At 40.9% G+C, this 22,433-nt stretch overlaps 6 protein-coding genes across 7 annotated transcripts; 3 read left to right on the top strand and 3 right to left on the bottom strand.

Annotated features, from left to right (window-relative positions):
* The first annotated feature begins 6 nt into the window (after positions 1–6).
* On the top strand, positions 7–1,227 carry ATPsynO (ATP synthase subunit O, mitochondrial). Its single transcript, XM_065475966.1, has 5 exons — positions 7–139; positions 400–555; positions 612–744; positions 798–910; positions 962–1,227. The coding sequence occupies exons 1-5, from the start codon at positions 113–115 to the stop codon at positions 1,160–1,162; spliced, it is 630 nt and encodes a 209-aa protein (XP_065332038.1). The 5' UTR covers positions 7–112; the 3' UTR covers positions 1,163–1,227.
* Positions 1,228–1,466: 239 nt separating this feature from the next.
* Positions 1,467–5,624, bottom strand: unk (RING finger protein unk). 2 transcript variants are annotated; one of them, XM_065475961.1, is made up of 11 exons: positions 5,493–5,624; positions 5,228–5,437; positions 4,698–4,884; positions 4,508–4,613; positions 3,000–3,484; positions 2,702–2,942; positions 2,453–2,577; positions 2,211–2,396; positions 2,002–2,157; positions 1,788–1,949; positions 1,467–1,728 (listed from the first exon to the last, which is right to left on the bottom strand). In XM_065475961.1, exons 1-11 carry the CDS (start codon positions 5,549–5,551, stop codon positions 1,693–1,695), a joined length of 1,953 nt encoding a protein of 650 aa, XP_065332033.1. In that variant the 5' UTR covers positions 5,552–5,624; the 3' UTR covers positions 1,467–1,692. The 2 variants fall into 2 exon arrangements, with proteins under 2 accessions (XP_065332033.1, XP_065332034.1); XM_065475962.1 differs by having other exon boundaries at positions 2,217–2,396.
* Positions 5,625–6,188: 564 nt separating this feature from the next.
* On the top strand, positions 6,189–8,022 carry LOC135934319 (histone H3.3A). Its single transcript, XM_065475967.1, has 4 exons — positions 6,189–6,348; positions 6,932–7,068; positions 7,209–7,362; positions 7,424–8,022. Exons 2-4 carry the CDS (start codon positions 6,941–6,943, stop codon positions 7,550–7,552), a joined length of 411 nt encoding a protein of 136 aa, XP_065332039.1. The 5' UTR covers positions 6,189–6,348; positions 6,932–6,940; the 3' UTR covers positions 7,553–8,022.
* Positions 8,023–8,284: 262 nt separating this feature from the next.
* LOC135944024 (protein C12orf4) lies at positions 8,285–11,616 on the top strand. Its single transcript, XM_065490707.1, has 11 exons — positions 8,285–8,393; positions 8,614–8,811; positions 8,870–9,021; positions 9,081–9,262; positions 9,321–9,521; positions 10,181–10,351; positions 10,414–10,642; positions 10,697–10,817; positions 11,127–11,242; positions 11,297–11,422; positions 11,476–11,616. Exons 2-11 carry the CDS (start codon positions 8,622–8,624, stop codon positions 11,563–11,565), a joined length of 1,578 nt encoding a protein of 525 aa, XP_065346779.1. The 5' UTR covers positions 8,285–8,393; positions 8,614–8,621; the 3' UTR covers positions 11,566–11,616.
* On the bottom strand, positions 11,444–13,983 carry LOC135944033 (histone acetyltransferase KAT8-like). Its single transcript, XM_065490719.1, has 4 exons — positions 13,824–13,983; positions 12,844–13,764; positions 11,993–12,237; positions 11,444–11,919 (listed from the first exon to the last, which is right to left on the bottom strand). The coding sequence occupies exons 2-4, from the start codon at positions 13,735–13,737 to the stop codon at positions 11,697–11,699; spliced, it is 1,362 nt and encodes a 453-aa protein (XP_065346791.1). The 5' UTR covers positions 13,738–13,764; positions 13,824–13,983; the 3' UTR covers positions 11,444–11,696.
* A 1,180-nt stretch (positions 13,984–15,163) lies between these two features.
* Positions 15,164–21,939, bottom strand: Syn (synapsin). The gene is made up of 9 exons (XM_065476859.1): positions 21,799–21,939; positions 20,841–20,929; positions 20,415–20,780; positions 19,723–20,008; positions 19,555–19,659; positions 19,239–19,444; positions 18,887–19,151; positions 18,104–18,329; positions 15,164–17,622 (listed from the first exon to the last, which is right to left on the bottom strand). The coding sequence occupies exons 1-9, from the start codon at positions 21,937–21,939 to the stop codon at positions 17,459–17,461; spliced, it is 1,848 nt and encodes a 615-aa protein (XP_065332931.1). The 3' UTR covers positions 15,164–17,458.
* Between the last annotated feature and the right edge of the window lie 494 nt (positions 21,940–22,433).

The raw sequence follows: 22,433 nt of genomic DNA, 5'->3' as shown, positions 1-22,433 counted from the left end.
CCATGTGATTTTTGTATTTTCCCACCCACTCCATTCCAGGCCATCATTTTTGTCAACTTGAAAACTCGCGCCTCCACTCGTCGAAGTCAGAAACTAAGAGTCTTCTGCAAGAATGGCGACCAGCAGGGCAATTCTTTCTGTAAGAAAATATTTTATTTTCGTTGATATCTTTATGATTTGGTTCATTATTGCATCTCCTTCATAAGCCTATAAAACTTTGTGTTTTAAAATTTGAAGAATTTTATTAATTGTCTGTCTGTGTTCGTTCTATCATTAGCAAAATTATAGTAATAAATTAGCTTAAAATCTTGTCGCCGGTTCGCCTTATTAATGTTGGAACCCATATTTTTACTTAAATTTATGTTTTTACCCTAATAATAACAATCGAATTTTTAACAGGTGCGAGCCTTCAGCTCATCAGCCGCCGCCAAGCAGCTGGTGAAGACTCCCATCCAGGTCTTTGGTCTGGAGGGTCGCTATGCCAGTGCCCTATACTCCGCCGCCAGCAAGGAGAAAAAGCTGGAGGTTGTCGAGAAGGAGCTCGTTGGACTCAAGGTGCGTTTCAATTTTTGCCCTCTAATCCTGGTGATTGAAAAATGTATGCACCTTAGAATCAAATGAAGGCCGATGCTAGGCTGCAGGAATTCATCAAAGATCCATCAATGAAGCGACTAGTCAAGAAGGATATTCTGACTAAGATCGCTGGAGTTCTGAAGCTATCCAACCTGTCAACCAACCTTTTGAGTAAGCATTAGGAAGACACGTTTCATGTAAATATTAAAAGATGTATTTTCCAGCTTTGTTGGCAGAAAATGGTCGCCTGAAAAATCTTGACACTGTCATTTCAACTTTCAAGAATTTGATGGCCGCTCACCGCGGTGAAGTTGTCTGTGAAGTCACAACAGCTAAGGTGAGACATTGAATTTGTGTCAGTTCAATTTCCTATCGAATTTTCCCCTAGACTCTGGATGAAGCCACCAAGAAAGAGCTGGAGAGTGCGCTGAAGGGCTTCCTCAAGAGCAACCAGACTCTCCTGTTGACCACAAAGGTGAATCCAGAACTCCTCGGGGGCATGATTGTCAGCATTGGAGATAAATATGTAGATATGAGCATTGCCAGCAAGGTGAAGAAGATGACAGAAGTTATTTCAGCTGCCGTTTAAAAAGAGTATCGAGTTTGAAAGTGTCATGTAAAATGAATAAACGCATTAGTTGTTTAGCTGTTAAATTTGCCTTTAACTTAAAAGAATTATCCCATAATTATCATTCGTTCCCATTAAATAGTCTCTATACCTTGTCTTCAAAAATAATCGTTAATGGGAATAATTTTAAAAAATAATACTAGTTTCGGGTTTCTTGTGTTAGCCTAGTAACATCTATTCAAAGCAAAATAACAAAAATATTGATACATTCATAATGACGTCAGTACTACTTGAACGCGCTCGGGTTGCTCAGAAAAAATGTGTGTGAGAGAAAATTTTATTTATTGGGACAATCATCCAATAGTGTAACAATGTCCGCTGTTTACAAATGGGGGTATTTAAAATAAATTTAAAAACTTCCATAGCAAATTAAAACAATTTCTCTATCATTTTTTGATAAAAGTATAAATTTATGTTGGTTAGTTCCTAAGTAGGATATTGAATGGGAAGTTTTCCTTTTATCATCCTTGAATTGAAAACAGTTAAGCGCATCACGTCTTCATGTCGGTGCATTTCTCTTCAATGACCTAAAGCGAAAATGACGGAATTACAATCAACAAAAATATGGTTTAGAATTAATACTCACGCGGCTAATTTCATCCAAATCTCTTTTCAATCTCGCATGCAGTGATTGTAACACATGCATTGGGAAGTTCTTTAAATCAGACTGCCTATTTAGTGCAACTAAGTAGGGATCTTGTTTCATCTTGTCCAGTTCCTGATTCAAAGTATTAATTTGAATAATTGCCTGAAAGAATTGCACGTTAGAGGAATTTCCAAAAACCCAATCAATAACTTACTTCATCTCTTCGCTGGATTGCCAACTTTGCCTTGATTTTACTCTCTTCAGCCTCTTGTTTCCAGGCTTCACAGGCTAATCTAGCTTGAGCAATTCTCTCTTCCCAAGTAACTATTGCTGCACGATTAGGACTGACCATCTCTTGCACCTTTTTCATCTAGTGGCAAGAGTTAAATTAGCATTGCACTGATTTAAGGCGACAATAATTACTCTTACATCTGCTGGCTCCGCTATGGGTAATTTCGAATGCAATGGCCCCCCGATGGAATTTTGAGAAAGAGTTGGCCTAGTAATTGCGGCATTTGCAGGAGGTGAAAAGCTGTAGAGGTTGTTTCCAGATGCCGAAGGGTAACTACCTATTCTACTTTTGCCAAGTGGATCAGAAAACAGAGAGTTCTGAAAAAGGTAACGATTAATTCAAATGAACTTATCATCTTTGAAGAATTAGTCACCTCTTCTAATGATTCATGGTAAGGGCCAGCTCCAGAAAGCAGACGGTAGCTTGGGGAAGATGGAGATGGTCCTACTTCCATTCTTGGGCGAGATGGAATATTTACTGGCGCAGAGCTTCCAAGCACTAAAACACAAAAATTATAAGTTTCTTAGTACAGCTACAAGTTTAAATCACATATATTATTGTAATGTTGTTACAGGGAAATTAAAAACATTGAAATTTAAAAGAATTGACACAAGAAACTTACAATTTGATGTTAATCCTTGTGCTATTGAATTTGGTGAGTCCAAGTCCCTGTCTCCGGGTTTGCCAATGCCAAATGATTTCAGCGACAAACTTTCAAATTGTCCTAGTAATGGGTCAGATTTTTCAAAGCCGGGAGCGCGAGAACTAGCAGAGTGAAAGTTCATTCCAGAGCTAATGAACGGAGTAAAGAGCGACTGCTTATCATTTCCTGTTGCGTTTGGCTTTATCTTCTCAAAGTTTTGCTGCAGCAAACAAATTTGGTGTGAGTGATTTGACTTTGGATTCTGACCGAATTTTACCATTGCTACTTCCTCCGGCGACAGACTTCCCTCCTCTTCACTGATTTCAGACCCATTGCTCGCAGGAAGGACCGTGGACATGATGTCTGCCAGTTTAGGTTTCAAACTCAGGACGTCAATGACGTTGCGCGCGTTGGTCATCTCGCCTTCGTTGTGCGCAAAGGCACAGAACGCTCCCCTTGGGCAGTGGCTGTTTTGCTGGACATCATTGCAGTAAGTGGATTTGTAGATTTCAGGATGGAATTGCTGCTCGGTGCGCGTGTGACAGTAGTGGCAGTCGTCGCCAGCATCGCAGAGACTCGTGTCGCCCCAGTCGTCACCTTGCTTCACGCTCGGACATGGCGTTGACCGATACTTATACTGTTGCGGATTCCTGCGACGGTCACGAAGGTTGTGGTATTGCGGACAAGCGTATCCCTGGCGGCATAGACGTGGCGGACGCTTGCACGCCTCTGTCTTATAGTTTGCCAGTACATAATTTGTGTCTGGAAACATCAAATCACAACATTAAATTAAAATTTTCCAGATGCGAACAAAGGTTAGTTTCTCAATCCAGGGCAATTTGAAAGGCCACAACAATCATTCAAAGGACATCGTTAGGATTTATCGGTGTCATTTTATTTAACTTAGACAGAGTTACTTTCTATAGCAAGATTACTTCTGCTGACTACTTTGGAGATATTCCTTTTTTTCGTAGTCACCAACAGACAGCACCACCGTCTAATTATACTACACCTTCACTGCGATTTCTGATTTAATCCTGTAGCTATGTGTATTCAAGACAAGATTTCATTTTGATGTGCTGGAAACTCTTAAATCTGCTTAGCCATCCGTAGTTGAAACAAAAGTAGCCTTATTACCTGGCGTGTTATTTTCTTCTGTGAATGACTAAGCCAGTCAGAGTTTTTGGTTTACTCCACAGTCATAATTATATGAATTTTCACTAACTAATTTGTGCTCTTTTAAAAGCTGTTATTAAGTTAAGCTCTTTTATTTATTATTTAAGGGCTTACATTTTTTAGGGAAAAAATACCCATCTTCAATCAACCTTAACTAACTAGAAATGCTGAAAAAAGCTGTCGCGTCAAGACTGCACAGCAGCAGGTTTGATTTTTTAATCAGAACAGAATAGCATCAAATTAGTAAATGGACAGATGCGCTATCTGTTGGTGGCTTCAAACACAAAAGAAATTTCAATAGTGGCCGGTTCCTCAACATTTACCAGAATCAAGTAATTAGATTAGAGACCAGAATATGAAGAACTCATTAATAAAATCCTTTGACATCTTCTCCCAATTAGTGATTTTCAAAACCTAAGATGATTAAAGGTAACTTGATATCAACTTGATATCTATTATATTTTTAGGTTTGCTTCAGCTAGCTCTTTCATAAATGATCTCAAGGTTCATTCACACTAAACACACAAATAGCTATTATGATAGCATGGATTTCCTTGACAGACCATTTTAAGGAACTTTTAGTTAAAAAATATATTAACTCTAGCTTACCTTGCCATTTGGGATCTTCATTTACTTGGTTCTTTTCTTTGTCTAACAAGTTTGGATAGACTTTCCCTGAACTATCAGCCTCTTCGGCAGCAGCAGCTTCCAAAATCTTAAAAAGGTAGTGTAATGATTAAATACGAATACCTTGAATTGCAAACAAAACGAGCATCATGTTAGAGCTAAGTAATTTCACCTGTAATTCTCTGCTGTCATAAACAGGAGGCCGCATGTCATGGCTACCATGAGCAAATGCACAATGCGGTCCATTCTTGACACAAAAACCACGTGCATCAGTATCGTGGACACACATGCATGTTTTGTAGTATCTGAGGTGGTAACGGCGTTCAGTGTCTCCAGCAGTTCTATGTAGTAATGGACATCTAGAGGGCAAAAACAATTGCTTACTTAAAAAACTGCATTGAGTTTTTAATCAAATTTCACTTTGCAATACCAGGTCCAGGGATGAAAAACAAAAATGCTTTGTTACTAAGGGAGACGCAGTAAGTAACTTTTCTTTGTTAAATTACGTCTAGCGTGACTTAGTGACAAAGTCGAATAATTTTAATAATGCACAAATTAGTTAAGGCGATGGAAAGACGACTTGAGCAAAGTTAATTGGTAGAAAAAGGGTATAATCTACTACATCTCAAGAGCATTGCATATCGCAAAGCACATGGCGAGCAAAACACGCTTAAGAAAACAAACACGTTAAAGTGAACTTACTCGTCTCCATCAGGACACGTTCCTGAGGTTTCGTCGTACTTTGAGCAGTAGATATCAGGGCTGTAATTGAAGTTGCCGTCTCTTCTTTTTACTGGCCTCCGACGACGTTGGTTATTAAAATGCCACTTAAAACATGTGTATGGTCTATGGTTTGTGCACTTGTGTTGCAGGAAAAGAGTACATTGCTGCACTCGGAATTCCTTCAGATACCTGAATTACATAGTTAATATCCTTAATCGTTGGATAAACCGAAGGATTAACTCACGTGTAGTGGTTAGGCTTTTCAGTTTGAATTCCAACCATGGCTTTCTGCTCCGACGGCATTGTGGAACTATCACACAACAACAAATTGTTAAGGCTGTGTTGCGCATTCACATGCGCAGCGTGCTAACACTCAATAACCGGTTTTTGTTGTCCTCAACCACATGTTTGATGTTAGGTCTACAAAATGAATGAAAGCTTATAGCTTACGTGGCTGGTTCGGTATAAAATTAAACCGGTTCAGAGCAATATAAATTAATCGATTATTTCATGTGGCTTCCTGCAGAATGGATACTCACAAACTCGCAGGATTCACCTCTCCTACTTGTGTCACGTAGTGCAATGTATGACAATAATTACTCAATGTTCTATGCAATGATATTGAACTATTTCGAAATACATTTTTCAAAATAACTTTCGACTATTTGCTGTGAGCAGAACTAGCAATATTGCTTGTAGCATAATATTTACTGTAACATATTTAGACAATTATATTTATTGAAAAAAATACAAAACAAGTGTTCGGCGAGTTGATTTGATTTTATTTTTATTTTCAAAACCCCCCTCCCCCAATTTCCAAAAAAGCTTTTCCTGCTGACTAAACAGCAAACCATGTTTTGACCAATGAGCAAACACTTTAATATGACCAATAGTGACCAAATGGTTCCAAGATGTCTACCAATCACAGAGAGTTTTATTCTGACCAATCACAGCGCGCTCTCTGTGTCTTGCGCCAATGAGCGTCAGTCAGCTTCTAATAGTTGTCTTGAGCGAGCAAGGAATTTCGGAAATTTTCGGAATCGCTGAAAAAGACCCTGATTTTCAAATTAAATCTTGAGCTGACCCAGACAAACCGACCGGTAAGTGCAATCTAAGTTGCAAACCTGCTATGTAAGTTAAAAAAAATGCAACGGACCCTAGAATTGTTGGATAAAAACATGAATCGTGACTGCCCTCATTTCGCTGTGTTCATTGCACTGATGGATGTAAACAATCACTTTTCTTGATTGCATGGTGTTTTACGTGCAACCCGTTGCCATCCATGGCCTCAGGTTTTTCCTGTTTTTAAGTCTCTCACTCATTAGGTCCAGCATCTAATTTTATTATGTGTGTTTGTTTTTGGCGCCAAATTTACGTGAGCATTATCATGAGGACCCTCCGTTTGTGTTGGCATTCCTTCGGCATTTTCTTGCATCTTTCGTTTCTCTAATGATTTTTCTCGTAACTTCTTTTTTATCATTACTGTTCAAACTCTTGTTTCATCAAATTTGATTAGTTGTATCGTTTTTCTCAAATTGTTCATGTTTTGATATTGGTTATGAAGCAATTCGCACTCACGTTGCCCAATCGAAGTAGCATGCCTTATAAAACCGTCATGCGCGCGAAGGAATTCCTCATTTGAACTAGGACCGTTGAAGAGTAAAGACGTGTTTCGAATTTCAGCTGTAAAGCATGGCCCGTACAAAGCAAACTGCCCGTAAGTCTACAGGAGGCAAAGCTCCTCGCAAGCAGCTCGCCACCAAGGCTGCTCGCAAGAGCGCTCCTTCCACCGGAGGTGTCAAGAAGCCCCATCGTTACAGGTAATTGTCCAAATAATATGAATCTCATTCTTTCAATTTTGTAAGCAAACTTTCACATCATTGTGAGATGTCCACGTGTTATTTTTAAATACATTTTTAACGTTCATTGCTAATAAAAATAAAATGGTTCTGCTTTCCAGACCAGGTACTGTCGCCCTTCGTGAGATCAGGCGTTACCAGAAGTCCACTGAGTTGCTGATCCGCAAACTGCCCTTCCAGCGCTTGGTGCGTGAAATTGCTCAGGACTTCAAGACGGATCTCCGTTTCCAGAGCGCTGCCATCGGCGCTCTCCAGGTACATACAAAGCGTTCTATCTGCGCATATTTACTGACCAATATCCCTTCTTTTCATTCAGGAGGCCAGCGAAGCCTACTTGGTGGGTCTGTTTGAAGACACCAACTTGTGCGCCATCCATGCCAAGCGTGTCACAATCATGCCCAAGGACATCCAGCTGGCCCGCCGTATTCGAGGAGAGAGAGCTTAGATTAATGGAGTGTCATTTTGCATCGTAATTTTATCGTTTCATCTGAGGAAGAGCGGAGAAGGCATTTATGACGAGTATATCATCAGCCTGTTCATAACAAAGAAGGAATGGGACTCTTGACACGAAGACTTGCAATGTGTTTTAATGTAGTAGTTGATAAAGGTTCATGAATTAAATGTTTTTCCACAACTTCATGATCTCTTATGGTAAAAAGAGCGCAAACATTTCGTTTCTACTGAAGGCATATTGTACTTTGGACTGCACTGCAAGCATAGCCAAGTGTTGCGGATGGACATGAATATTATTCAATATTATGCTGCGAGTGACAGGATGCCTTCCAAATCAAAATTTGGAGTTGCCGACAAAAATAATGAATAGATGAAGTTTCTCTGCAAAACATGTATAACCTTTTGTATGTATTCCTTTGGTGTCAAATAAATATTTGCATCTAACATTACAATAGCCAACAAGTGATTTTTATTTTACAATTTTTCCTGGACTCATTGGTATTACAGAAAACGATCTAATTGTAAGACATAAACAACGTAAAATGGAGTTGCCCTTTATGACGTCAACGTAACTGCCTCTTTTAGTGCAGTAACCTGCGCAGACCTGCCTCAACAGCAGGCATAATAAGGATCATGTAATGCACGTCGGCAAACGCGTGCTTGGCTTGGGCTAGAGGGTGTGTTGTGTTCAACGTGCGTTTGCGCAATAGAGCTTGCTGGAGTTTACGGCAGCAGCTGCTCGTCGCTCCTCTGCTCTCATTGTCAATGATAGCAAAAAGCAGATGATGGTAATGTAGGCAGTATCTAGAGTTACATTTTTGTCTTTTCAAAAGGTATAGTAATAATATGAGTACATACATACAATTTATTGTTAACTACTACTGTGTGGGAATTATCCAAAATGTATCAAATTTTACCTTTTTCTTTAGTTGTTGTTACGATTTAAAAAATCGATAACTTTAATATGAGCTCTGCAAGGTGTCTGATTTCAATCACAATAATTTGTCCATAATCTCCGCGCTATCTATAGTTTTAATTTTTTTGTTATTGCAGTTAACACAATGAAACCAAACGCCCCCAAAGAAGATCACAAGATCGAGGCTGACTTTATCATGACGTTCCCCGCACCATCAGCTCCAGAGTATAATTATGAATTAAAAACATGTTTGGAAATCCCCTTCAAAGACTCAGCACCCGAACTTGCATCCCGTCTTATAGCAACTCTTCGATTGCCCCATTATATTATCGATGGTTAAAAATTCTATTATAAAAGTTAGTGCTACGTTATTAAACAAGCTTTAATTTGCAGACCTTACTGAGAGTATTGAAACTTTTGTCAAGGAGAAACTAAAAGCTGAACAAGACAGGATTGCTGATGAAATGGTCGCGAAGGCGATTAAACAAAAAAATTCAGATCAAATTGATAGCCTGGTGAAGCAGTGGGAAGTAGCTTACAAAGGAGTAATAACTGGCAAACATTATAAATTAGCATGATTTTTTACATTTTCTTCTCCCTTCAGGAAGTGACGCAATATTGCAGCCCAACTGCACTCTCCGATGAAGAGCTGTTTGCAGAAGCTTACCACCAGCTAGTACATTCACCGATGCTTGATAATGTCCTCAAGGGAATTGAAGCCATGTCTGCGCAAGTTAACCAAATGGTCACCCTCCGCGATGCAGAAATTAACCAACTTACGCTTAAGTAAGATAAGCTAAAAAAATTCATCTCTAACATTTGATAATTATTTTTACTACAACAGACAAGAAAGGGAAATGCAGCAGGCATTGGAAGCTTTGACCGAAGAGCAAATTAACAGCTTGGCAAATTCTCATTTGGAACACAAAGAAATGTTGCTCGTCCAGTGGGAGAGCCGATTGGATTCATTAAAAACAACTCAGCGGCGTGAAGCCAGAGCTTGGCTAGTGGGTCTCAGCCAGCAAGCTCAACCAGAGCAAAATTTGTACGTATCTTTTATTATCGATATTATATGGTATCAATATTACTACTCTTGAATTGAATAATATAATACGGAAACAACTTACCTCAAGAGTTATCATCATTACAAAGTGTCACATTTATTTTTCAAAAGTGATAGCAATAAAATGCTTTTCAATTCTAGAAAGGTAAATATTTGTCAATATTTTTTGAGATTGCCTCATTTCTGAAAAATAAAATAATAACTATACCTAATAGAATGATGTTAATTTAAATAAGAGCAACTTCAAATTCCAAATACATGCAAACAATTAAGTAGTTAAAACAACATGTTTACAGGAATGGAAATGAAAATACCAATAATGGCAGCTGTAATTACTAGATTTTTTTTAATGTTTTGGATCATCTCATTTGAGATGAGCTATGCCCTGATAGCGAAAAACTCGTGAAAACTTCGTCCCTGTAACATTACAAATGCGAACAATTAACATGGGAGCACTGGCCTCACTGGAGGAAGCACAGTCCAGAAAAGGACCAGCTAGCTCATGTTACTGCCCCCGCACCGGGGTCTTTTAATTGAAATTTGTCCCGTGAAATTAATTCACACTTTTGAAAAAGTGTAAATCAGCAAGTTGCGCGTCAGAACATGCGTCATTTAGAGATAACTAAACGCAATTATTTCAGATCCGCTCTATGGCCAGAATTTGAGCTTGAAATCCCTAAGGTGCAGACTGCATCAAATCAATTTTTGCCCATCATGCAGGAAAGCTTCACCATTCATTTGGGCTCGCAAATGAAACAAATGCATAATGTACGACTGCTAGCCAGCGACATGCTTGCCCTCTGCGACTGCCAGTGAGTGCATTGACCTAACATGAACATTTAAAACGGCTAATCATCTCATCTTTCATTTGTAGAGGCCAGACTCAACGCATTCACACTTCCTTATCCCTTTACTCCAATGAACTGCAGGGTTTGGTTCTCTTCACCGACTGCCAGTCCCCGTCAACCTCAGCGCCCTTCGGAGCATTCCAAAATATTTGCGAAAAAGGAACAGAGTTGCATTTTCTGCCTGTCGAACAGCAACTGGAAACTCTGACCTCTCAGGCACGACAAGCTATTGAGTGGAGGCTCCAAAATAATGATGTAACTTCTTCGTTACTTGGTTTTATACAATAATTTATGGATAGTAAATTTCAGAACAAAAGCGGTGCAATAAGACGAAATCTCCAACCAGGTGACTGCTATGTGACCAAGCATTCAAGTCTTGCAGAGGCTCATGTTGTTTACCACATATTGAGCGATGATTCTATTATGTCAGGTACTTGTTCAGTTCAATAGCTTGTTTTAACCTGAATTTCTTGTCACATTTAACAAATTTTTACGCAGACTTGATATTTCAAATTATACGTTAATTTGAAATTCCTGGCGTCTTGTTTTTAAAGCTCAGTTCGTTTTGAATATTGGAATCATTTAAGAATGAATGAAAATTGTAATTCGTGCATAAACCAAGCAAAATCGATTATATCCATCACTTAAACTCTTTATCTTTTTACCCGTCCAGTGTCCACAAGTTCATTACCATTCAAGTTATCAAAGCATTTCCAATCTAATTCTATTTTGTTTTAAGATATCACTTCAAGACACCCAGTGATACTAGGATTGAGGAATATTTTAAAGACGTCGAGTGCTTATGACATTACAAGTTTGACCATTCCGCTTCTTCTAGTCCACGAAATGTCAGAGGTACGTCCTATCAATTAGTTCACCTGAACCGTTTAAGCAACAGTTTGCCAACAGGAAATGACAGTTGTTTGGTGCACCAAAAGAGCAGAGCTCGTTTTTAAATGCATCAAAGGCTTCATGATTGAAACAGCGAGTTGGGGTGGATCCGAACTGAAAACAATTCAATTCGTTTTGCCAAAGGTAGAGAACAAAAACCAAAGATTTATCCTTCAAACTAACAGTTTCCTTTATAGGGCATATCGGAGAATCTGTTCAAGAGTCTCTGTACAATGCTGTCAAGCATATTTCGGGTGTCGAACCCACTAAAGTTTACTGGAAAGTAGCTGTATGTTACAACCCCAATAAAATATACCACACTTACTTCTCCAGCGACAGGCTAGTGCGTTTAACTTAGTTGATTCTACCAACTCGTGTACTCACTTTATAAGCAACAGTCCATCGAGTTGAAATGCTTTCACTTCTTTGCCATTTTTGCTGGCGGAGCCTTGTACGGCGGTGTCCACGACAAGCACGACGTGTCAACCATCAATCTCGGCCTTTTGTAGTGATTAGATCGGACGTGCTCATCTACCAGCTTAGGGGTCACACATATTACGTGTTGGCCCTTCCAATACTTGACCATGTTCATCGCTTGCAGCGTTGATATGATGTCCGTCTGCGTGATGGATGTCATTTCACTGAAAATGCATACCAAAATTAAAATTACCGTTTCATTACTTGAAAAAAAAATTGGTGAAATGAATTGGTTACCTTAAATCCTTAATTGAGAGAGTTCCTCTGAAATCCCTTAATATTTCTAGCAGTACCCACGACCAGTAGGATCTGTAGCTGAGCTTGCCTAAATCTGAGAGAGGCTTTTCTGGGCTCCCGACCAGTTTTTCCCGCTTGGACAATTCGTAGCTGAATGCGATTAGCAATTTGCCGAATCCCTTCCGCTGGAATGGAGGTAGAGTTAATATACAAGCCACGTTGTTTCCATCTGGCGACTCTTTTTCCTGAAAAAATAAGATAAAATATTGGTCAGCCCTGAGCTATTAATATTTAGTTCATCCTAGTGGGATATAATTTAAATATACAGATCGTCTAAAATTGTTCAAACCTAGTTATAGGTTAAGAAGATGTTTTCAATTTAATAAATTGCATGCAAATTTGGGGGTCGCGTTCCAACTGTTTCCTAGGTACCACTTACCTTCAAATTAGGATCAAGCCAAGAATTTTAGTGCACAAATTGTGCATCGAGCAACAGCAATTTTTTATTTTGTTTTAATCAAGTTCATGTTTAACTCTTTTATTTCTTGATCTTTCCAAGCACTCTGAAAAGCATTTGTGGCGATCTTCTGAAAAAACAGATCAGCTCACGCAGAGCAAACTGTCAGGAAGTGGTATTCATGCTGCCAATGTCAGCAGATTTAGGCAACAGACAATTAAATCAAAGCTTAAATTTTTCTTCTTGAAAAAGTTATGAAGTCTTTATTGACTGAGAATTTGAAATAATGATAATCAAGGTTTGTTCCAATCATTGATCGCCACAGAGCTTTAATTATTCCACTAAAGTCACTCATTTGATAATTTGGGGCATAATTTAAGTGTAAGGAAATTACTTTTGAAAAGTATCCCACTAGATGAGCGCCGTGCTTGTCCACATCACAGAGAATATAAAATAGAAAAGGCTCGACGTCAAAGTAGAGCGTCTTGTGGTCCAGGAAAAGTTTGGCCAGCAGACAGAGATTCTGGCAGTATATTTTCAAGTCCTTGCCGTCCACTTCAAACACACTCAACGGCCCTTTACGATAAATCTCCTTCCCCGGCGGCTGTCTGCTGGTGCATTCGCTCATGTGGTACCTATAGGTCTTCTCCAGTTTCATGTACTTGAGGCAAAACTCGCATATGTACAGCTTGCTCTGCTTTCCGTACTCCTCTGGGTATGGGCTGAAGTACCAGGTGTCGATCTCGTACTTGCCGAACTGGATTCGGTCGATGTACTTGACCTTGGTGATGGCCTCGTGTTCCTTCTCCAGGGCGGCAGTGGTCGGGTCCATCTCCTCGTAGGTTTTCTGCACGTGATTGATCTCGTCATGGCGTCGCTTCTGGTTTCTGGTCACCTTGCGGCCGGTCTGGTCCTCGATCGAGTCGCTCACGTTCACCTGCTCCTTGTCCGTCATCTGGAACTTGGAGTTCATGATGCGGTCCTTTGGCACCCACTCGTCCAGCCGGCGGTTGAGGCCTTCGTAGTGCACGTAGTACTCGTAGCATGATTCAGTCTCATTGAAACGCAGCTGGATGATTTCTGCCGGGTGCCACTTATTGTCGGCGCGCCGTACCAGGTAGTTGTTGCCGATGTCGAGCGGCATCTCCTCGACCGAGTCCGAGTCAGTGTTGTCGGTCGACTCGGGAGCCTTGCCCTGCGGCGACTGCACGGCGAGGTGTCGCTGTGCCGGCGGCGCTGCTTCCGCCGTCTTGGACTCATTAGCGTTGCTCACACGGCGTTGCATCATCTCTGTTGGCGGCTTTTCTCGAAGGTTCTGCAACAAAATGCGCGTTGAAAGTCGATTTTCCACCCACAGAGCAGTAATAGACTCACCTGACGCACGATCGGGCTCCGCTCGGGCGTGCAACGGCCGAAAAGTTCGTAGAAGCCGGTCGACACGCGCAGTAACACAGTTACGGGTTAAGAGTGCCTCGGAAATTATCAATGCCGACCGACAATGCTGCTGCGTTGCTGCCCTCTGCACGACCTCGAACTGAACCAACCGGCCGTAGCGGGAGAGAGCACGAGTGCAGCGCGCGAGGGGAATTACGTACCGTGTCGAGCGGCATTGCATAAGTGCGAGGCTATATCAGCAGTTTCTAAATAAAGAAGATATTATAAATTCCAGGAATTGTTTTGAGTCATTGGTTTGAAATTTAAACACGTATTATCCTTTTCCTCTTGCCTGCGATGGGAAATGGAAAGACAATGATTTGGCTGTGAATTTCAGTCGATCGACTATTTTTTTCTAAGAATCGATACCGACCGAGGGACATCAAATGAGCACGAATCATGCAATTTAAAGCCATTTGAACCATATACTTCAACCGTCGCAGCGAAATTACCTTAAAATCTAAAATAACCACTGGCGCTATAAATTGACGGCTGTGAACACCAATAAGGGCTTTCGCAACTGGTGAAATTTAATTTGAATAATCAACAACAAATTTCCGAGATTTTACAATAAAAATCCATGTTAACTGTCAAAATAACGTGTGGCATTGCTTTGACACATAAAAAATCATCTAAAACCATCTAAATCAGCTACGAAATCAACTAAAAGCGTCTCAAATTCACAGCCCTAAAGATTTGTAAATAATACAAAAGACACATCATGATAGTGGTGAATTCTTGGCATTTGTTATTTTGTGCATTGCAATTGGGGGGCATATATTTAGAATTGTAACAAAATCTGATGTATGACCTCGCCAAAAAACAATAAAGATGATAATATATCGGATAAAAATATTAACAATACAAAAATCGTTTATTAAGAAAATAATGTTGTCGATCTCAACTCATTTTTTTCTGTCCATTGCAAGTTTAGTATTATACGTAGTTGCTGTAATGATTAATGATTTAATCCTTAAATTTGTTAATCTTAACGCCCGTCACTTCGTCACGCTATTTTTGAGATTGATTTATAATGTGGCACACATAGCGAGGCCATTGACATCGAATCTGAGGGTGATGAATATTATTCATTCCTGTCTCTACTAAACTCCTATACAATATGCAACGTGCTCTAATTTCATGCTCCATTATTAACATAATTATTGCAGCCAAGGATGAAATATACACTCTGATATATTGAAATAACATTGTATTTAGATTTTTTAACGCAAGCTATACAACAGGCGAAGTGTGAATTCAATGAGTAAAACAATATGAAACTTTTTCATAATTTTTCTTCAATTTTATTTTATGTATCAGTATCAGTGTGCTTTCCACATCTAATTTTGGGCGTAGGCTGGTGTAAGAACAATCCATGCATTTTTATTCACTGTCAGTGTCGTGAGCAGTTCAACCACTGTAATTATTTATTGTTCGATGAACAGCTCGTTTTATGAACACAGCATAAAATTTTCAACGCAGCTTTTTCGAATCGAACAATATTTACAAACGTTTTTACACGAGTGTGAGTGCTATTTAGGCCCATTTTTCACGGTATTAAACCTGCCTACGCCGAAATGCATTCCTGTATCTTTGGTATGGTTTTGCGTTTGCGTGTGTGTATATTTGTTTTTATTTTTCGTGTGTATTTGAAGAGAGATCGAGTACGTCGCCGGCGCTAAAACTACTTAACTTTAGAGAAGAGAGATCAAGAGAGGGGTAGCGCTTTTGTCGTCATCGTGTCCTATTATGTCGGAAGTATTTCGTTCGTTTACAATTAATAGTCGCGTGAAACAACTGAACGCATGCAGTTAATTTTAAATTACGTTTCATCAACACCATTTCTCGCGAGAAACCTACGCTGTGTCTTTTAAATTGCGCAATAAATAATATATACACAGAGCGGCTTGCGCTGGAAGACGACTGAAATTGATGAAAACCGACAAATATATTTCATGCTAGCTTTCGGCTAACTATATATTGGTGTAGTTTTAGAGCAAGGAAATCGGACTGAAGCCAACCCACGACCCAAGAAGCCACTCAAAACTTTCGCTTTCCTCCTTTCAGATATTAAGCAAACTTTGATTTTGGCCCTGGGCAGTTTGGTTGGGACTTCTTCTGCAACTTCCATTTGGCGAGTGTTGATCTTATAACTGAGTTAGTGTTTGTAGAAAAGCTAATCCTGCCGATTTCCATCAAATTTCAGCCAAATTTCAGACTCGCTCTGTCAACCTTTAACTATTACAGTATCAGCAAATAGAAACAACAACAGTTACATAACTCTTTTTCGTCAAATATCAACCTGTGTAATGCACGATAATTTAATTTATTACTTCACATGATCCACTCGTGGGGTGAGGGAGTATATAGGTTCAAAATATTAAATAGTAGCATCTGATAATAATCAACACAACGCATTGATGTTGATAATCAATTATCACAGAGGTAACAGAACGACACACATATATACGCATTTAATCAATTTTCCTCACCTTTGCATTAATTCGTTTATTAGTAACGTTCCCATATTGATTAATGTATAATGTAACCATATATGCAGCGCCTCACACATTATATTGTAATATTTTCCCAAGCACATCAATTATTTGTTTTAACACCATTCGTGTATCATACAGTACATAATACCTTTGTTGTTATTAATAGTCGGTAGTTATAATTAATGAGAATGAGTTTGTATTAGCATGTGTTATTTTTTCTCTGTTTCATTTTTCCTTTGCACACACAAACAAGTACAACTTTTCCATGGGTTATTTATAATGCGGTTTGTTATGTGTATTTACTTCGTGGTTGCGAATTCTCGAATTTTCATGTATGTGTCACTCATAACCACTAAATGGGGCTGCGAGGATTTTCAAGCCTACACAAAGAAGAAGACATTTCGGCTGATAATAATAATTTGACTTTGCACAGTCCGTTCGCTTCTCTGCTAACTGATTAATTTCCCTCCTCCGCATTCACTAATTCAGTCCACTTCGTTGTAAATTACATAAAAATGGTGTACGTTTGAGAGAGTTCTCTGCCATTCGTTTTAACAACATCATGATGAGTAGCAGTGCGCGTAATTCGCTGACTATATTATATTAATGATTTTATTTTCAAAGCCACATAACTACAAGTTACGATTTATTGCCATTCTTTTGAACTTTAAATTTATTTTATTTAATAAGAATCTCTGCGAGAAGCTTTTATTTATTCAACAAATTTAATTGCAGTAATTAATATAATTCACTTTTGGTAGCGAGAAATTAAAAACTCTTTCGTTTCGGCAACAAAATTTTGTATCAAAAACTTCCCAACATTTGCATATGGGAATGAATTTTGACCAGCTCGCATCATGTGATATTAGCGCTTTGATGTGTTCCAGATCCATTGTTTTGATATGACAACTCTGATCCATTCGCAACCCCGCTACAAGACATCTACCTCTAATACAGTGGGACTACAATTCCGCTAGCATCTTTCAAAGAACATATATGGTAATAATTTCCATGAGTGGTTGTGGTATTATGACTCTCTCGCGTGTAGTAATTGTATTGTCTGCCCGCTGGCGCGACTTACATCTCACCAAAGATGCCAGCGAACGTCTTGCGCAGATTCTTCATTGTGTCCTCGTTGTCGTCCTGCGGCTGTTGTTGTTGTTGACTGCCCTGCCGACCGAAAGCTGGCCTGTTACCGTCTCTTTGACCCGAAACGCTGCTGATATTACTTGTTTGGGAGGCTGAAACAAATTGGGCCGAATAATTAATTGAAAATTGTTGTATTGGGCGCAGTTTCAGTGACGTTGAGAGCTTATTAGATTTTCCCTAAAACTGTATTAAAATCATTCGCTAAACTATAATTTCATGGTAATTAATAATTAAAAACCTATCCTATATGGGAAAATTATAAATGAGGTACAGGTACCTGACCCCCAAAATTAAACCCGGCCCTAAGTAATTTCCCCCTGTCCTACAGCGCATACGTTTAATTATTAAGAAATGCAAAAAAGCCCAAGAGACGGTGTGGGCTCTTCTTGGCGGAAGAAAAACTCAACAGCAGCACTCATCTCTTGCTTGGATGCTTTGTTTATGTCGAGGGTTGATGGCTCTAAGTGAGATGAGAGCAGAAAGCGCTTTCGTTTTTTCTTTTCTTTTGAAGCGGGTGTGGCATGCGATTTTTTTTTGCTCTGCACAGTAGCCGGCTAGTTCCTTTTTATTTACCTTGAGAATCTCGGCGCTGAACTGGCTCCCTTCCAGGAGAGGTCGATGCCGGCAAGTCGGTGCTCAGGCCCAGGGCGGCCCTTTCCTCGTTCGGTGACATTGCGCCCTGGCTGGAGACGGACGACCGCTGGGGAATCGGAGGGGCGATCGCGCCTGCAGACGGCAGATTCGGCAGCTTTGGTGGCGGCTGCTGAGGTGGACCCTGGTTCGCGGGCCGCGTCGAGTTCTGCCGAATTACAAAACTCTCTTACAAAGGCCCATTTAAATTTTCTGCCTCTTTCACCTTCGCTTTTTTAAGAAAAACTCCATTCATATTATAGCTGAGACTTTTTAAATTCTGAGAAATTGAAATCCAAGTTGATTTTTAAGTTTGAAACAAAATCACTGTTGAGCAGCAGATTTGCTTTGCAAAAAGGTCGATATTTTTAGAATGCTCAAAGCTTGATGGATGAATGCGGCACAATGGCACTGTACAAGATAAAATCATTCAGTCTTTGGGGTATTGCATGGAGTGTTGACTCAGTTGGGAGTATGAAAAACTGCAACGCATCACAAAATGCTCTATGTACGTCGCATGGGAAAAACCGGCGCCATAGTATCGATTCCATATATGCTAACACCAATGGAAAGTCTTAACATCTTTGTGTTAGTCTATTTGCCTTTCACCAAAGTTATCTCTCCAACAATCTTTCTAATCTCATTCTCATCTTAAAGTTCAAAGGTCACGGAAGGTAATTTACAATTAGGGGCTTAGTTGAATAAGTATAGCAGATCGGGACTTACCTGCATTCTAAACACGACAAGGTCAGCGATGTGTCTCCTGTCCTCTTCCTGTGTGTCTCCCATCAAGCTGAGGGCCGAGTCATTAACTTCGATAACGAATTCGCGGCCGTCCTTGCCGACAACGACCTCCAAGGCGCAGATGTCGAGCCCGCCATACATTTCAGACACGCTGTCTATCCACGACTTGTAGCGATCAGTCATCTGAATTTGCTCTAACATTGCTGACCCCATGTTTGTCTTCCAATTACCAGAGATCGATTTGCGCCTGATGAGTAGATATTAAAATTCCATTAAATACCAACCCTCTTTTTAGGTTTTCAAACAAATAAAGGATAAATTTTTTGTAACTTACATGAATGCCTTGTAGTTCTGTCCAATTTTCTGAATGTGGATGTCATATTTGGCGTCGACAAAAGGCTCAGTGGTGCAATAGGTGCCGGCCACAGACACGACGCTCGCCATGTCTTGGAAGTCTGACGGCGTCTCAACTTTAACCTTTCCAAGGCCGCTGTGCGCGTGGCCCACTTTGAATACTACAGGGTAGCGCGACGAGCTTAGCTGCTTGATCAATAATTTTTTTTCGTGTTAGACGAAACCGACGACTATTGAATTAAGGGGGGTTACGGGGCTACACTGAGCGGATTTTCAGCTCAAATTGGAAATCTTACCATGTCTCTTGCGTTTGGATAGTAAACCTGGTCAATCAGCGGGAAGTTGTCTTTGCCCAGGCGGTTCTGAATTTGCAATAAGTGCGCGAACACCCAGGGTTTATCCTATCGGAATATTTCCTTTAATTTACCATTCTTGGTAAATATATGATATTAAATCTTGCTTACTTGGAAATTGTAAATTGCGTTGATGGAATTAATGCTGGGCACGCCACCGAATTTGAAACCGAGCAGCAGGTTTTTATAATCTTCGCCGGCGTCACGCAGGTTCTGTCTGATGAGCACAAAGTCTGGTTTGAAGGATCGAGCCACCTTAGTGCCATTCCGGAACACCGCCATCGACACCATTGTGCCAGTATCGGCACTAGCAGTCAGCGACAATTCTCTGAACTCGGCCTGCTCCACTCTGATGTCATAGTCGCCGTGCAGACGCTTGCCGCGAAAATATTTCGACCTTAAAATTGAAATCAGTTTTTGAGCAGGCTTGTTTTGTATAATTTTAATATTGCGGCGAGGGTTGTTTTCTTTTGTTAAATTATTTATTTAAATTTTAGACGCACATTATTGTATGTTATTTATTTTGTTAGTTGCTTCTACAAGTTTTCTGCTACAGTAGCAAGTTGTGCATCAAAATAATGAGGTGCAATCGAGACGAACTTAACGCCAAATGTGCGGGAACTGCTACAATAATTTTTATTTTCCTCAACGAATAAAACCTATAGATAAGATTTAAGGGGTGGCATTTTTTATAAAGCAGGTGATGGTGAAAAGGTTATGAGTTTTTCTGAGCCGATTGACTAAATTTAGCACTTGAACTATAAACACATTTTTTTGTTCTAGTCAAACAAATTTAAACTCACCAATCAGTGTTCTGGTCATCGATTACAAGCAGGGTAAAGCACCGCTCCTTGTTGTACGAAGGCCGAATGGAGGCTACAGGCACTGCGCTGAGAATGGCGGCCCCCCTCTCCTGGGCCTGGCCCGTCAGGGACTGCACCCTCTGCAGCAGGCTCTCCCTGGTCTTGGCGGGCGACGAAGGCGCGCTGGTGGTGCGGCTGTTGGGTCTCAGGTTGAGGCTAAGGTCACCCTGCTGCTGTTGGGTAGCTGCGGCGCCGGCCACCGCCTGCTGGGCTGGCGGGGCCTGCTGCTGCTGGGCCGTCGCGGTGGGCGGCGCCTGCCCTTCAGCCTCATCGTCAAACTCGGAGGAAAGGTCCCCGGAGGAAAACCTTTTCACCAGGGGACTGGATTTTAATTTATTCGCTTGGGAAGGGGATTTGAGGTGTTACCTTCGCTTCAAGTAATTGACATTGGTGGTGAAGGACTGTTTGAAGACTGAGAAAGAAATGGTGGCGGCTGGTTTGGGTCTGGTCTCAGGCTAAATCACTGCTCCTTAAGAGCTGCGGCAAAGGCAGGATTCGGTTAATGGTGTGTGTGTGTGTTGTTTTTATGCAAATGCAATTGTTTGCTACGCGAGGGACTCGAGTGGCAGTAAAATATTTTTAGAGTGTGTGCTACAGGCGCGCTATTAAATGCGCCGCACATACAAAGAGCTAAATTAAAAAGCGGATTTTTTCTAGGGTTAACTGCTAAACGAGCTGGTACAAATTGCTGATAATTAGTTTCTAGTCTAGGTCAAGTTTTAATCTCTCCCATCGCGACACTCTGTTGTGCTCGATTATAATTACAGCCCGTGTGCAGGCGTCCAAAAGCTTCGCTCGGGCTTCACGCACAATTCAGTCAACAGAGCACGGGGTCAAGCTGCTTGGCGAGTAAGCTGCTTTCGCATCGAGCAGGATTAGCCGCCATTCGTCAGTTTTTCGCTTTTTATGGACGCAGTGTGTGTTTGCGAGAGCGTGTGAGAGAGGTTGCTGTTTTATTGATTTTCGTCCGCGCGCGTATCTTTGCTACAAATCTCTGGCTAGTGTGCTCTCGTCGCAACTCGCACAATTGCTGCCCCCGCGGGTGGCTGCTCGCCGGCCGAAAATTTTTTAAACCAAGCCGAAAAGCTAATCGAAGAAAGGGTTTTGCATACGCTCCTGCGCAGAGATCGTTGAACTCTCTCTCACTCACTTGATGTAAAGAGTCTCAGCACGATCAGCGAGCTCTTGACCGCGTGCTCTCCCGACATCACTTTGCCTGATGCACGCGCGTCAGGAACCAGTTTTCCGATAGCAACGCGAGAAGTGCGCCGAAAGCATGCAATGACAGAAAGACAGTCAATGAATCTATAGAGCCGCGAAAAACCCAAGCGAAAGGCGCGGCCTTTTGAGCGCCCGCAGCGAGTCCCGAAAAGTCCCATCGAGGCACGGCTCGAGCAATCTCTTCTCGAGCAGCCTCAGGGTGGCGGACGACCTGCGAGGTGGTATCAGCACACCCGCAAGTCATCGCTTTCAACGCTTTATCTCACCTGAAGAGCGTCGTTTAAGGGTAGCGGTGGAGTTGACTGCTGCACTCTTACTGCCGTCCTGATCGATACCAAGACTCCACATCTCAATGGGTCATGTGACCGCTCAATACTATTATCCACCACCCTTAGCGCTGTAGCGTACACCCCCGCAACTAACGCCGTGTGTGCGAAACTCCCCTCGCGTGCGCGTCGCGGGTGCTTGTCATCGTTTACTTAGCAGGCGCTGTCTGATTTTTGTTGCTTTATTTTACCGGTGCTATTTGCTCCTATTTGTTGCTTTTATTACAGCCTTTTCCGCGTCCTCTCAGCTTTTGTACACATAACTGTTTCAGTTTTATCGAGCTTTGCACTCTCGGTACGCGCTATATTACTGCTGACTCTTTACGTTAAGACAAAGCAACAGTTCTTGAACACATTTTACGAGCAAGAATTTATTCATTCCTGCACATTAATATTGATGCAAGTTGCGTGG

Source organism: Cloeon dipterum, chromosome 1 (assembly GCF_949628265.1).
Source record: "Cloeon dipterum chromosome 1, ieCloDipt1.1, whole genome shotgun sequence".
Taxonomy (NCBI): Eukaryota; Metazoa; Arthropoda; class Insecta; order Ephemeroptera; family Baetidae; genus Cloeon; species Cloeon dipterum.
This window is presented reverse-complemented; position numbering and strand designations above follow the sequence as displayed.